General features: G+C 35.8%; 1 protein-coding gene across 1 annotated transcript in view; it reads left to right on the forward strand.

Annotated features, from left to right (window-relative positions):
- LOC149798849 (DNA polymerase alpha catalytic subunit-like) overlaps window positions 1-16,776 on the forward strand; it is a 186,045-nt gene that overhangs the window by 50,511 nt on the left and 118,758 nt on the right. Inside the window, exons 13-16 of the mRNA XM_089957752.1 lie at window positions 1,482-1,556; window positions 8,522-8,595; window positions 10,160-10,224; window positions 15,683-15,720. Of these exons, the coding sequence (XP_089813878.1) occupies window positions 1,482-1,556; window positions 8,522-8,595; window positions 10,160-10,224; window positions 15,683-15,720 (252 nt within the window). The remainder of the gene's footprint in view (window positions 1-1,481; window positions 1,557-8,521; window positions 8,596-10,159; window positions 10,225-15,682; window positions 15,721-16,776) is intronic.

Genomic DNA, 16,776 nt, shown 5'->3' on the forward strand with positions numbered 1-16,776 from the left:
TAGCTTGATTCTTTTTGCAAATATTTCAAAATATCATCTGGATAATGTTTGTGATTTTTTTTCCGAAGGGCATTTTAACAGAATTCTCCTGTGAACGTTGATTTCCCCAAGACCAACAGGAAATCGATATTTTAATGACTCACAAAACTTTATAATCTTTATAATAAAACAGAGGTAATTGCAAAAATTCAAATTAAGTTGTTTGTTCACAGGAATTAGGCATCCCTCAAAGTTAGCACTTAAATTACATCTTTTGATATCCAACGTTGATCAGTTTAGCCTAGCCCATTATGGAAAACCAATTTCTGATAAAGAAATGCAGTGTGCATTTCAGAGAAGAATGTTGGTGAATTTTGTGCTAGTTACAATAACAGACTTGTTCTGTCACTTCAGAGAAGAATGTTGGTGAATTTTGTGTTATTTACAATAATTCTTTCACTTGATAAAGTCTTGAGAGAAGAAGTTAGGGAAAGTCTGAGTTTCAGTTAATTCCTTTCCATTCTTGCTGATGGTTGGTGCACTTCTTGACAATGAAAATCGTGAAAATTAAGCCCTTTAAAGAAATAAATATGTTGTAGCTTATTGCTTATGTTTTTTCTTTGGAATTAAGTACATACATCCCATTGAATCCCAATAGGAGCCATCCAAAATCTGGCGAAGCTTGACCCCTCTCTGTACACATGCATACTTTTTTACACACACACCCCACCTGCGTAGTACGTACACTTGACACATGCTCCCCCTGAATTCTATAGAGTGGCCTGTATTTAATCCACGCCGAAATGATCAAGGATTAATAATATTAACGTGTTTAATAAAACCCTCCACCAACGTTGAATGTCTGGCTGCATCAAAGTTATAAGCTGCATAACTTTAAAAAGTTTGTCTAGTGTCCGCTAAAATTCAAACGCCGACTGACCCCAGTCAAACTGGTTACATATTAGACAAATTATTATCGAGGTTTCACACGTTTCCTATGCGTACATACATTGTCGGTTGACAAAAACACCTATATGCAAGCATACATGTTTGGGTTATTTGAAAAACTCACCCTTCCATGAATACGTAGTAAATGAATGGCCCCATACATTACCAAACTTTTGGAACAAGTGAAAGGTGGGTGGTACAAGTGTATTTTCTGAAACTAATTGTCCTCTGTAAGTAGATGGGGAAAAAAACACCATATTGCTTAATATGTAATATCGTCAGTTATACATCGCCTTGGAGGTTTTGTTTGGTGACATTTTTGATGAGTCATTTATTTAGACTACACAGTCTATGATATATATAAAAATTGTATGTTGAGAATATTGTAAATTGTAAACTCTGATTTTAATTAATGTAATTGTATACTGTCTGTCTTGTTTGTACAATGCACAGTTTAGGACTCATAATTGATGAAAGATGATTTTGTAAATGGAATCTAAGGGTGGTATCATTTCTTCTGAACTTTGCTATGATTCTTTTTCTTTTCTGTGTAGTGTGTACGGAAGCAGTACGCATTTGAGAAGACAGATGTTCCAGTGGAATCGGACTATCTGGAGGTCCGATACAGTGTGAGTAACCTTAATTTTTCTGTACATTGAATTTAACATTTCACAAATAAAGTTAGTTAAGGAATCAAGAGGCCCAAGTGGAACTCATCTTGTCCACCTGGCTTACATAACTTAGCAGTTGACCATTCCACTAAGTAGGTATATTACAGACCCTAAAACAGTTATTTTATTTTCACTTCATTTATATTGTTTAATGCCATTTTCTTTCTCATTTACATTTCAGCTATCATATTAGTGTTCATTTGTCACTTGTTTCCTTTTATTTTCATTCATGTGGAATGCATTTGCCAAAGTTGGGATTCAGTTTTCTAAATTATTAAATAGGAAGAACTGTCACTTTAATATTGTATTAAAAGTGCTTTGATAAAACAGAAAATGAGTGAAGTCCAAAAGATAGCAATTATAACTAAAAGACATGGAAAATACAGTTGTTGGCTATTTTGTTACAAGTTATAGTTTCTTTTGTTGAAAAATAAGTGAACAGCCAACTGCATGTGATGATGCCATATGTATCAGTTGATGGGAAATTGTAACAGCTTGTAAGTAGTGAAAAATTTAATATCAGTCTCTCCTGTGTACAGCTGAAGTTGCACCCACTGTTGCTCCCTCAGTCAGCAATGGTGAGGCACCTGACTTGGAAATAGTCTTGAAGAGAAGAGGAACCTGTTCTATTTTTAAGACATAAGCCTCTGGGCTTGGCTTATAGTTACAGGGTTAATTTGCCCACTTGGCTTCTTAAGCACCCCTCTTTGGATTTGGGTGCCTCCCAGATGGGGATTTCAGCAGGAACCTGGACACTTGTTAACAATGCCTCACTTGCCAACCTTTTCTCTGCTACCTTATTCATCTGGTTCAAGATTTGTCAGCTGCCACATTTAATCTATCAAAGGAGTTATCTTTCTCATCAGCTTCCTTGCAGTGGTCAAGACATAATTTCAAGAGGGAACTTCGTCAAGGCAGGAGGGATATGGTTTTGGAGAAAGGCATAATTTTTATTGGATCATAGCATAAACCATTTATGGATGGCCACTCTGGATGCAGAGATGTGATTTTTATGACTAATGCCTATAGTGTCCTCGCTGTATGTTGACTTTGCAACACTGGTTCTTGGTGACTGAACTAGGTCCAGCTAAAATGACATAAAATAACATTTAAGAGTGTCGATGTCTCCTCTTTAATTGTGGACAAAGCAGTGAAGAAGTCAAAATTGAATTACTCTCAGTTTTAAACCCCTTTCCACCTTGTATTTTCGTGATGAGTTTTGTGCATAATTTTGAGCTGAAAGTAATGATACCAGTAGAGTTTGGTTTGACTCATGACTTGAAGATATGTACACAATAGGCATCAAACCATGCATTTTACTTCACCAAGTATATAAAACACATAAGATAAAAAGTAATGCAATTTACTATCAGTATGGCAACACACAGATAAAGTTGCATGTAAATATGGTGTATAGAGAAAACCCTGGTTTGAATGGATTGCACATGCTGGGGTAACTTGGATAAGCTGACTATAGATATTGGAATATTATTTTCTTTCATGCATGTTAAATATTTAAATTCATGACAGTACAGTGTAATGAAAATTTTGTTTCCTTTGATTTTATTGTTTTGAAGTATATTCACTGTAGCATTTTGAGTCTTTTAATCAAACCAGTTCTGACAAAAAATTTCAATCAAAATCCAGCTGTCTCCATTTTATCTAAAAGCATACCTCACCTAAAATATATATGTTGCAGATGCTGCACAGGAGAGATAAAGAGAAGATTTCCACGTAGCATGTCAATGTACCACTAATAGTAGTCCGAGTTTCCTCCGACCCATGCCACCCCATTTTTTGATATTTGGACATTTATGCTGGGGTGTAGTGTCAGAGACCATTCCCTATTGAAAAGTTGGAATTCATCGACACCATGGGGTGGCAAGGGTCAGAGGAAACTCAGACTACAGTAATAGCTACACTTGCCATATTTCTAGGACAGAAAATAAAAATTACCGTGAAAATCATGAAATAGAAATCTGTCATTACACACTTTGTTAAAGCTGTGTACTTTATCATAGAACTGGTGAAAAGAAGTTAATAGGTATAACAGATATTAATTACTTAATGTTATTTTCATGTGATATTCACAGATTAAGTGTGATAATACATTAATAATATCAAATAATTTTGTTTTTATTTTCTCATGCATAAACTTGTGTAATTGGAGTCGACTTGGCATCCGTATTGACCTCTTTAGCACATTCATATTAATGCATGTTTGCAAAAATAAAAGCGCATGGCTAAAGACTTTCTTGATCAGTACTTGCAACATGTAACCATTATAACTTTTTTCTTGACTTTTATAGCTTTATTCTACTTAGATAGGGGCCCCGAGTGGTCTAAAGCGCTCCCCGTTATAGATCACTGCCATCTCACCTCTGTCTACGTGGGTTCGAGTCTTGGATTCAGCCAATCTGGGTATGTGAGAAAGCTTGCCAGTAGCTTCTTGTGGGTTGGTGGTTCTTTCCAGGGTTTTCCCGGGTTCTTCCTCCACCATTAATACTGGCCGCCATGTATAGCCTATCGTGTGCTGAAATGGCGTTAAACCCTACAACAACTACTTAGATAAGTATTCATATTTTCATAAAAGAGTACAAAACCCAATCATCTTTGTACAGAGTGAAAGGCATTAATAGTACCTGATGAATTCTCTGCTATGAATCTGCTATCTTGCAAATGTGGAGGATTATTTTAATTTAAATTGAAAAACTAGGTTGAGAAAAATAATCTGTCAGTGTTTGTACCAAGAAAAGCAAATCCCAGATGCAAGGTTACATTTTTTGTTTCCCCGCTTGGCAGAGCCTTGTGGGTAGATAAAAAATGTAAACCCTTGCTTGGGATTTAATTGTCTCGGTGCAAACCCCAACATAAATTCTCTTAAATGCACATGAGCCAAATTTAAAAGGTGTAAGTAGAATGTTCAATAACAACTTTGAAATTAAATTGCACAGAGAACAAGAGATGGGGAGGAGGCAATTTCCAGGTGATACACTTAAATATAGATTAACATTTATTATATTGTATGACCTAAACTCAGATGATCATAGTTGTTTTGAAGAGTTGAATAGTCCAGTCAAAATCTTATGTGTTGACTTTAATTTAATGTTGGATCCGACTTGGGATTTGGAAGGGTGTGTAAATGCTAATAAAAGCTAGAGAATGGTAAAATAAAATCATCAAGAGGGTCATGATATCATTGTCTATTATCAAATACTTAATCCACATTCCTTCAGATGCACTTAGTGCAGGAAAAGTCTGATGAAACAATATAGACTAGACTTTTTCTTATTTCTCAATGTCATAAATATTACATGAGGTTACATATCAGATCACTTAGTTACTACCAATGAACTGCAGTTTATTAACTTCACACGAAGTAAAGGATTTTGGAAATGTAATGTCTTGTAATGGAACCTATACTATAGGAGTGGAAGATACCATCAAGAGCAAAAACCAATATACACTACCTGTTTATAATCTTAATCAGTTAAATGATATGAATGTGGCAAATGTCCATTATATAGTTGATAATCAATTTGTAGACATTTTATTAGTGGACATAATGAGCGCAACCAGTGCACGCAATTGTCACTGGCCTGCTGGTTTGATGCCAGCCAATTTCACGGCGGATTGGGGTTAAAAACAATGAGTTACCACTCCATCTGGCCAGCTGGAATTTTAGGCATATCATGTAAATGTTATCTATAAATTTTATATTTTTATACCATTAAAATTATCTATAAATATTATATTTTTGTACCATTAAAAAAATATTAAAAACTAAGTGAAAATAAATAAGCGAATTGTTTCTTATAACCATATTTCTTAATTTGTGAATCTGGGTGACATAAAAAGAAAATTAACTCATGTTTAATCTGTGTACACTAGAAGCTTGTAATTCTAAATAAGATTTCTGCATCTATGAGGTGTCTGATGACACTTGCTACTTCCGATTCCCAGTGCAATCAGTTGGAGGTATAAGGGTGCCTGGAAGCCATCAGCCTAAAAATGAATAGTGAAGTTATTTGTATTGCATGAGCAGTTTGTTAAATCGTACTATATGCCACACTGGTATACTATAAATCATACTATATGCCACACTTGCTTACTATATATCATACTATATGCCACACTGGCTTACTATATACACTGGCATACTATATATCATACTATATGCCACACTGGCATACTATAAATCATATTATATGCCACACTGGCTTACTATAAATCATACTATATGCCACACTGGCTATTTCATTGCTTGATTCTCATAAAGGAAAAATCAATGTTAGAAAGAAGAACTTGTGAACTAATCAAAACCTAGAGTATCAAATTTTTATCTAGCAGATCATTTCTTGTGAGGAGACTGTTGCAGAATTCAGTATGTTTCTTTTTCACATATCTAATTAGCTGGCAATATCTTGGTTGCACCTTGACAAACCCTGCATCACAGTTGATTGAAGCACTGACTGAAAAATAGAACTTTATTGCTTATGGTTGTAGCAAAGAAAACGGTATTACTACACTTTAGTGGGGTTTTTTTGTTGTTGTTGTTGTTTTTTTGTGCTTATTGGACCCATCATTTTCGTGTCCTGGCCACTTTTTACTCCAAGCCCCCAATTTATCCTTCATTTTGCACAGGTTTGCTTGTCTTTGTGCAGTTCAGACCAGTCTGCCTTGGATCTGAGACCAAAAAGTTCAAACTCTGATTCCTACAACAGGCTAATTTTTGGTGCAAAAAAATCAGGTCTCACTAAGCAAGTTTTTCCATCTGTATTTTGTAATGCCAGTAGAAAGTCCAGATTATTTGGTATCATTGTAGAGCTGCATCTGTCTACTTTTCTGTAATACTACCCTCTTTGGTGTATCCTAAATGACTTTACAGAGCTCAAAAGTAGGGTACTACCTCCTGATGAACAAACGTGGTGCCAGGGGGTTATTGAGTTAGACAGAGGGAGACAGACATGAGGAATCAATCCCTTATCATCTACTTAAGCCGCTTTACTTGTATTAATGATACCTCTCTTTTTTATCACTCTCGCTCATAAATATGGAATCCAAATCACTACTGCACAAGTTATCAGAATTGATTGCACTTAACATTATAAATGTTTTGTGTACATGCTTTGGTAATAGTTTTACCTGGTAGTATTCTTGATTACCAAGCTCTTTGCAGTTGGTAGCTTCTTCATTAACCCCAAGCAAAAAAAGATGTTTTTTTTTCTTCTCATGATTCTGATGTTTTGAAGAATTTTGAACCAGTGTTAAAAAATAATTGCTAATTTGGCAAGCTCAGATGTGATTTTCCTCAGTTTTAAGTGGAATTCTGCTTTTCTGCTGACTTAATCAGATTTTTCTTGATATAGTCAGTTTTTTATATCGTCTCCGATCCGGATTTTTAAAAACGGTCTGTCCGGTCCCATTCCAGAATGCCCCTTGTAAATTATTCATTCCATATATTAGTTAGCACCTGACTCTCGTAAAGAGTATTCTGATTGGTCAAAGGTTTAAATTCATCGAATGAATATTCATGTAATGGAAACTGATGGCAATGGAAAAAAAGAAACATGCTTGCAAAACATGGCATCCTGAGTTGTTTAGAGAGACCATGACACGAAAAGTTACAGGTTTAAAAAACATGGGAATGGCTGGAGCAAAAAGTTGACTGAAATTTAGTTGTTCAGTTTATAAGAAAACTGAACACTAGAGGACTGGCATTTTGTGACCTCAGCAAGAAAGATCTGAATTACGGTAATCGCGGTTGGAAGAGTTTGGAACAGCACCTATAAAAGAAGCTGCGTACAGAAAAATTGAAGCTCAGAAGGGATCTGGAAAAAGTGCAATTAATTACTGTAAGAAGAAAGATTTCTTGCATGAAAGAACAGATGTAGCCCTCTATCAGAATATGTACACTGCATGTTGCCAATATAAGTACTAGCTTGAAAGGAAAAAGGCTCTCATTGAGAAGGAAAGGAAACGACTGCACATTGAACCTAAAAAGTAAGTGGTGACAAAAAGGAAGGCTAAAGAAATCTTTGCCAAAGCCGCAATAAGAGCTCGACTGGCATGTCAACAGGTTGTGTCCATTGGAGAAAAAGACAAGTGAATGTATGGCATTATTTGTATATAGTTGATGTACTTGGGTGTTTATTTTACAGATTTGTCATGAAAAGAGAGAAGTTTAATATATTTGCTGCAAAAATTGACAAATTATTGTGACTTAATTAAGATGTGAACACTGATATGCACATGAAATAACTTCAGCATCAATAGTATAGGAGAACAAATTCATGTGACAATAAATATTGTGAAATTATTGAAGTCAAGTTGAACTATTTTGGTAAGTTTATTAGTTTTTCAAATGATTATTTTGGTTTATTTTTTGATCATAAGTTGCACCAGTAGCAGATTTTTATGAGTGTAAAAAGGAATTTTTGGCCAAGGGACCTTTGGCCCCATGGACCCCAATATCGGGGGTTCTGCCCCTCGAGACCCAGTTGGGGGAGGACCCATAAACCCCCTTTAAATTTGTTCAGCTTTTTTATGGAAGACCAAAATCATGTCTGCAGTCTTCAAGATCAAAATATTGAAATTTAACCAATTATAAACCTACACATATAAAAACTGAAATTTTAAAAAGTTTTTAAGTGTTAAGAAAATTAATACCATACTAGACAGAGTCATGGGGAAAGAAAGAATGAATATTACCACCAGTGGTCTAACAATCTCGTGTTCTAGAATCAAGTTTGTGTGTCGTGGGTGTGTCATACATTTTATCCACTCAACCACAGTAACTAGCTGCAAAGCAGTATACCAAACACAATAAAACTTTACAAATACTATTCAACGAAATTAGCTTGCATGGGTTTTTTTTGTTTTGTTTTTGTCTTGAAGAGAAATGGAATGATCTTTTATTTCAGGCTGATTGCCCAGCATTGCCCTCGGATTTGAAGGGAGAGACCTTCAGCCAAGTGTTTGGAACCAATACCTCAAGGTCAGTGATTTGAAAATTGTGTGTTTTTGTTTTGCAGTTTTCATTTTCTGTGTCTGACGCTTTCAGCATTCAAGATTTAATTGGTACCACAGTATATTATGTGTTAGATCCAGTGCACAAGCACGCCATTTAGAATACACTAGTACGTGATCACAAAGTGAACTGTATACCAGTCTGAAAGTCTAGTTTTATGGGTGTAATGCAGCATATCAATATTTTGACCTTGATAGATTATATTAGTAGGTATTGTTGAAATATATATGTTATTGACAAGCAAATATCCATCATACACCATTGATTGGTTCAACTTAGAGATAAAAGTACTCATTAAATATTCCATAATGTCTGAAAAATTTGATGTCATTTTGTTGTAATTTTTGAGGAAAATTATATTAAAATTGTTGGGAAAATGCAGTTTAGTTGTAGTAACATAACCTGTTGTTATTGCATATTTTTCAATGCTGGAATATTGGCCTTGTTTACCTTGGGTTGTGTTTGCTTTCAGATGTTGGTCACTGCACACTTTATGACTAAAGTCATTTTTTTGCCAATTTTAATATGAAAAGATCTCTACCTGATGTCCAAAAATGTGAAAGTTATTGTACTAATTTCATTTTAATGTACATTCTACTGAAAATAGCAATAACCTTTTCTTGTCTCAGTGATATTGGAGAAAAAGTATTAAAAATAAATATACATAAAAATCTCTGGCAGGTAATACAGGATGTATTGAACAGGTAATACAGGATGTATTGAACAAATTTTCAGTAAAGATTGGCTTCATTTCTGCTGTTTTTTGTACTATATTTCTATGATACTTCTCAAACACTTTAATCATTGGGTTTTAGACTTGACTAAGTTCAGTTGTAAAACAAAACTTCAAAATACCAAAAGTTTGTAATGCAAAAAGTAAATATGTCTCTTATGGATCAACTGTGTACAACTAATTCAAATAGTGTTTTTGTACATGAATTACAGTAAGAAATGTAGTTTTGATACTTTGTCAGTTTGGAGTTTTCTTGTACATGTACTAATATTGACAAAATTGTGCCTTGATTTTGGTTTTCTTAAAATGGATATGAATGTTGATAACAGCTAACTAGAATTGTATATTGACCAAAAAAAAATACAATATTGATTGTATTCCTGAGTCCATTCACAGTAGGGACAATCCTCTGTAATTCACTTGGTAAAGCATTGGACTTAGCACTCCAAAGGTTTGGGTGCAATACCTTCCCAGTTCAACTGCCTTGCTTTTTTTTGAGAAAGGCACTTAGCTCCCATTTCCTCGTCATGATAAAGCCAGTAATGTGTTGAAAACGTTAAAAACCAACCAGCCATTACCAACAGAAGCATCACAACATTACCTAAATGATCTGTGTAAAAACATTTTACAAATTCCTTTAAGTAATTCATTGATCTAAGTGATAATTTACTCTTTGAGTGTTCTGTTTTCTTACTGAATTTTTTAAAGGCTTGTCTCCTGGTTTAAACAAACAGTAATTAATATTATTACATAATTATAATTTGTGCATTTGTTGGACTTTCAATGTTATCATTTCAGTTTGGAGCTTCTCCTGATTGAAAGGAAGATGAAGGGACCATCTTGGCTTGACATCAAATGCCCTCGTAAGCATGCTTCATTTTATTAGCTGGGTAATAAGTTGGCTTTTGTTTTCATAAAGGATGTGTGCACATAAACATTGCCTCATGTATGCTCTGGAATCTAATAATCAGATGAGAATTCATTTAGATTGGTGTTAATGACCAATCTCAAAAAGGATGCAAACATTTTGCTAAAATGGTAATTTATGTTGATATTTTTGTTGATATTTTTCAGATTTATTGCCCTTTTTCATTGGAAAATACACCTAAAATGTTGTTGCCACTCTTGAGTCTATATTTCAGATTGGATTTCAGCAGCTGTCTTGCAGTCTTAAAAGACTAATAGGCAGGCAATTTCTGTGAACTTTTTTGACAGGGTTACTACCCTGCTTTGGTGCAAAATGCACCTTAGTGTATTTTTACGCTCTTGACACTAAATTTCTTATTGCATTTGAACCAGTTCAGCATGAGAATCCATCTTAACTACACCTCTCCCTCGATAACTTGCGCACAACGGGGTCCACAAATATAGACCGCACTTTAAGCGAGGTGTGAGTTACCATGGGACCTCCAAAAATTGAAAAAAATCGCTTTGACATCGAGAAAATTGTGGTGGGGGGGAGCGGCGTTAGGAACTGGGCTGTTTTTTTTATGAATCCTCATTTTACAACCACGTCAATAATAATTTATAATAATGTGCTTTTTCTAATGAAGTTGTTTGTTATTCTGTTTAAATAAAATTTATTTTCAAAATGTCCAACATATGAAAGATCATTCCAACTGGTTTCAACAACCTCCATGTGAATGCAAAAAAAATCTTTGTATTGCGTCACTGCTTTTTGTTTTCTTGATGAGTGGTTCCCATAGTGGTGTTTAATATTATTCTGCCAAATCGGGAGTCCACAGAGCAGGGAACAAGACTAACTGTTGATACACTTCCAAACAAGATTCCTTTTTTCTCTTCAAAAACACGCAACATTTATTTCGTGAGACAATCGTCTGTGTCAAAGCTCAATTTTTGTATTGTTTAATTAGTACAGTATTGATGTCATGATTTCATTGGAAGTAATAATGAAACTTCTTATCCTTGAGGATATCTCTAAGTGCCAGTTCAAGAATTCTCTGAAATGCTTGCCCACAATGGTCTGTATCTGTGAAATCAAGCTCTTTATTCCACGAAGTATTCATTTCGCTTGGTTGCCTTGTTGTCTTTGATCACAGTTATGAAAGAGTCTGTTAATTTAAGGTAGTTTATGTTACATACACAATAACAGTTACAAGTGTTCGATTGATCAAATGAAGTGAGTTCACCCGACATATGACCAGGGCCACTAGATTTTAAGTTTGTAGGATTTTCTGTTAGTAGTTTGACAGAGTTAATGCACTTTTCTATTTAAAATGGACCTGAAATTAACATAAACACTCTACAATGTACCCTCTCCAATGGCCTAGTGGTTAGAGCGTCCGCCTTGTATGTGGGAGGTCACAGGTTTGCACCCTGACCGAGTCATACCAAAGACTTTAAAAGATGGTACTAACAGCTGCCTCGCTTGGCTCTCAGCATTAAGAGGTTAGTGTTGGGACTGGTCGGCCTGGTGTCTGGATAATGTGAGTTGGTGGGACATCATGCTACATGTCTGCGGCATGATGCCCCAGTGCTGGACATCATAATAAACTGTCACAGTGCATGCATTATAGCGATATGACTGAAAAATTGTTAAAGCTACGTTAAAAATCTAAATCACACACACTCTACAGTATACAACTGAGGAGAGCACTTTCACGAGTCATGAAAGACGGCAGCTTCGATCATGAAGGGCAATCAGCTTGCTGGGTCAGAATGCACTCCCCCAACTGTGATAGAGAGTAGTTGCACTGTCTGAGAAGCAAATAAAATAATACCCCGAAGGGAGTTTCACTGAGCCAAATATGGAGAACCCATGCATCTCCCCATTAAGTGTGAAAGATCTCCATAGTAACTGAGCTCAGGCAAAGAGTAAATCATGCAAACCCAAGAGTTTTGGCTGTCTCTCCAACTCTGCTAGTTCTGAGGGAAGTTCTTTCAAATTGAGATCAGCATTGACTTTAAGTGACAGGTGGTTGACTGGCCACTTATCACCAGATCTAGACAGACCAGATGCTTGGTAAGGTTTGCTAAACATGCCAAATCAAAGTCTAGTGGAGTGATAGGATCGAAATAACCCCCATTACTTCATTACCTAATTTTTATACCACAGGGACCAGGCTAGGAAATTGGACCATGTCCCTTCTTTTCCCATGTTCCCTTTCAATCTTTTTGGTACATCGACCTTCACACCTCAAGAGAGTACTACCTCTGACATGGCTGTCGTCTGTGTGGCCATCTGCATGTATGAGTGATGAGGTCTGACGACTATCAATGCAGAAAAGGTCATCTTGGGAGGTGACACTTATCTCTCTCTCACACAAAGAGACTAAAGGAAAGATGAGAGGAATTCTAACTTGTGTCATAACAACCTTTGAGAACAATTCTGGCACTCCCCATGTTGAGATGCTGAATAGATATGTCCCTACTTTCTGACCTTCCCACAGAAGGATTGTTCAAGCTACATTTCTTCTGCTTGCAACTGAACTCTGGCAAAGGAAGATGATGCTTTATCAGTTCTAGTTGATTCTCAAGAATTGACTGAAATTCTGGAGGATAGGCTGAATCCTATCCTTCTAAGTTTTCCAAATCTCTCACCACAGTTGTCTCACCTAGTTGACGGAGGTTTGGTCATTTGACATGGCTGTTCACAGTCTACAACCATCTTTACACCTGACATGTGTCCAGTGTCCAGAACCAAAATGTTCAGGTGACTCTAAGATTCTCTCATATATAGGAACTGTCAGGAGCAATGCCCAGACTGGAGTTGCTGCTACTTCCTCACTCCATTGGTACGCAACGTCGCAAAGTGGCTGAGCAACAAAGGTAGTCTGTCCCCAATGTAACAGTGAAACAATTAATATCAGCTATAGGTTCATTCATCTGCCTGGCCATTGAAACCCTCTTACTTGGACACCAAAGTTTCACAGGTGGACATTTCAATTGTTCTTTGCTTGCCTCTTAATTAAATACTTGGAGGTATTAAAATCAAAGGCCAGGTCATTAGTGACTGAAGCTATACATGCTAACCTGTTTCATTATCACCTGTTGCCTTGCAACGACTGTTAGAGGCTGTGGCGAAGACTTTGTGTCACGCATTGTCTACAGTGATGGCATTGTCAGAAGAGCTTCATCATTGTAGAGACATAGAATTTACTCTTCAAAGTTTTTTCTTGAACATACAAATTCTTCTAACAGCTTTACCCCTGGATTCAGAGACCTTATTCATCGGTCTCATTTTCATTATCACCTCTTAGGATTTAAGTGACCAGAAACATAATTCCCATTCATCAGTTGCTAGTACATCAAAACTGTCTGGTTTCTGCACATGTCCTGATTGAGCCATAATTGTATTCCCTATTATAGTCAAGCTTACTTTTAGCCCATTTATCTGACTTTCCATACAGAGTTTCACCATTCAGCCAAAGTTCTATATGAAAATTACCCATTCAGATGCATTCCCAGGAAAATTCATTGCAATTGTGCATAATGGTTTCAAGGATAACGGTGATTGGTTCAGAACAACAGATTCTTTGGTGACACCCTATCCTCCAGCTAATGAAATTTGTTCTGATGTAACCATCAAAAGATATCACCTAAACCAGTACTGCCTGCTTCCATTGGTTGTATCTATAGAAGCTGCGGCTGGTTTGAGTCCTAATCATTAAATTTCAGCATACTCTAAATATAACATGGACCCACATAGTACTAACTGGTATTAGAATGAATGGTGCCTGTGTAAACATTGCCAAGACTAAGCAAGATCTACTGCCCTTTCAACTTACAGACCACACTTTACTTGTCCATGGACAAGTAACGTTGCAAAATTTCAGCTCGGACAATAGGAACAATGGATTTCTACACCCCGGTGGCATAGTAGTGTGCAAAGCACTGATTGAAGAAACTGAAACTGCTTCATACTATATACAGGCCAACCATTACACTTTTGGCATAATCATTACACTTTTTTTCACTAAATTACACCTTATGCGTAAATGTATTCGGATTATGCATTTTTGGTATATCCCACTCCCAGAAAAATTAAAAATTTGTTTTCTCACTTTTATTAACATCCCATTAATATTTCAGACCATATTATAGAAAAGATGGCTTCTATGCAACTACGACATAAGAGTAGGCTTGTCCGTAGACTTCCATGTACTTTCCAGCCAGTATTATGTTCTATTTATAGCAGCTGCCCTGTTTCCAGGAAACATGCTGGTTTCTACTTAAACTTTTGACTTCAGTTCTATTTATAGTAGCTTTATGGGATAGTTAGGAGGGAACAGACTGGATTTCTAATTTTTAATCTTTTCTAGCAGATTCTTTGTTCTGATTCATATCTGGTACAAAACCAGTCTGTAGGTATTTGGTGCTAAAAGTCAAGTTAGATTTATTCTACTGATGCATGTGTTAGAGTAAAAATGTTTTTCAAATAATTTCACAGGGATTAAAAAAAAGACGAAAAACCGATTCAAAGACGAATACATGAATTACACAATACATTGTTCCATGTTAGGGCAGCTTCATGCCTATTGCAGGCTGTGTGTAAAGGATTTTAATATTATTCATGGTGGTAAATTTGTGGATCAACACTAGCTGTGTACAGGGTATTTTGAAAAATGTGGTCATCGTGGTCAAACAAAAAAACTTTGAATTAGCTCATTTTACTAACTCCAGTACTAAAGTAACTTCTTTTCTACAGCAGAACTAAATTGTGGACACAAATTTTATAAATACAGAGGCATTATCTACCAAGTTCTTAACAGGACACGGACTACCCCTAGGTCCTTTGTTCAAACAGATGTTTCCTGATCCCAGAATTCTGATTGCAGAAAATAAGCATGTGCAAGAATAAAATCATAAAATATTGTTAGGGGTGTAGCAGAAGATAATTCACTTAAAAATGCAGAAGCCATGAAAATTGGTTTGTTTAGTATTGCAGCACACAGAAGCAGTGATTATGATGACAAAAAAGTTGTACCCAGTCTGTGTAAGAGACTTTGATAATGAAAAGGGCAAAGTCAAAATGCTCTTCTTTCATTACCAGAATTAACAGTAGTTTCCACTGGAGAAAACATTTTTTATTTGCTTTATATTGCTTTCAATAAACATAATTTGGCAGAATTATATGGGGTTTTCAGCAGATAAAGCATCAGTGATGACTGAAATTCTGTATTTTGAAAACTGTCATCATGGCTTCATTGGAGCTGTACAGTAGGATTGTGACTTTTTTCACTTTGTGAATGTACTTAAGTATTGTGCATGTTTGTTTTTATTTTTAGGAACAATAAACAGATTTAAGTGAACCGTGCTTAATTGTTTGATTTCACCTCATTTCTTTTGTCTTTTTTCCAGAGGTGTCAAATCCTTCACTAAGTTGGTGTAAACTTGAAGTAAGTAATGTGTTCTCTTACATGGTAGTGAGTTGGTAAATATTGAACCTGTATAGGTTGGAGTGGAAGTCAATTCTGAGACTTCACAGGCTCGGCCAAGCAATCTACAGTTCATTAAACAACATAATGTATGCAATTCACACGTTGCTTGTGTATTATACAATTTGTATCATATACTGTTCTCTCTTTTCAGTCATAAAGAATGTATGCACCTTGTGCCAGTGAATGAGGCATACCAGTATTCTTAGCATGGAATGATGCAAAAGATAGTCAAATATTGTAATGAAAGACTATAATGAGGGAGGTTAAACCCTTTCAACACTGCTTTTAAAATGTTTCAGGAACAATAATTCCCCCCCAATACTACAGACTGGTATACCAGTCTCACATATGTCTCGTTTTGATTATATCCATCCACACTTAACCAATGTTGCAATAGCCTTTTCTGAAAAACTGAATCATCCTAATGGAAAATTACCCGAAACTGTACACAATTTCATTTCTAGAGCCTTTTAAGGTCATAATCAAGGCTAGATGATGAATTAAAATTCATTTATAACTTAGAAGACAAAACCATGAGTTGTCAGGTAGGCCTCTAACCTCAGTTGAGGACAAAGGCCAAGTACACAATAGAAATTAAATATTCATAATAATATTTATATGGAAGTTAGCTGATTAATTGTAGGATTTGCTCTGAAATTCTTAAATATTGGCAAGCCAACCTTGGCTGAAACTGCACAGTAATCAGTTTGTAATCTATCCATACATTTGTCCACACTCTAGCTTACCCTCCTGGTGAAAGTGTTTTACTTTACTTTTATTTCAATACCATTTTATGCAGTTTTTTGGGTTTACTGAATAGATTTTATCAGATGCAGACTTTCTGTCAGTATCAATACAGGTGTGGAGGCTCCATTATCAAACTGATTTTATACCACCCTCTTTGAATTTTGCATTAAGCTCAAAGATGGGCTCAGCATGCAGTTTATTATAGCTTCCTTGGCTGGGGTTGCATTTCTTCAGAGAAGATATTCAACACGATACATTAGGAGTATC

Source organism: Sinohyriopsis cumingii, chromosome 5, assembly GCF_028554795.1.
Source record: "Sinohyriopsis cumingii isolate HCF-2022 chromosome 5, ASM2855479v2, whole genome shotgun sequence".
NCBI lineage: Eukaryota > Metazoa > Mollusca > Bivalvia > Unionida > Unionidae > Sinohyriopsis > Sinohyriopsis cumingii.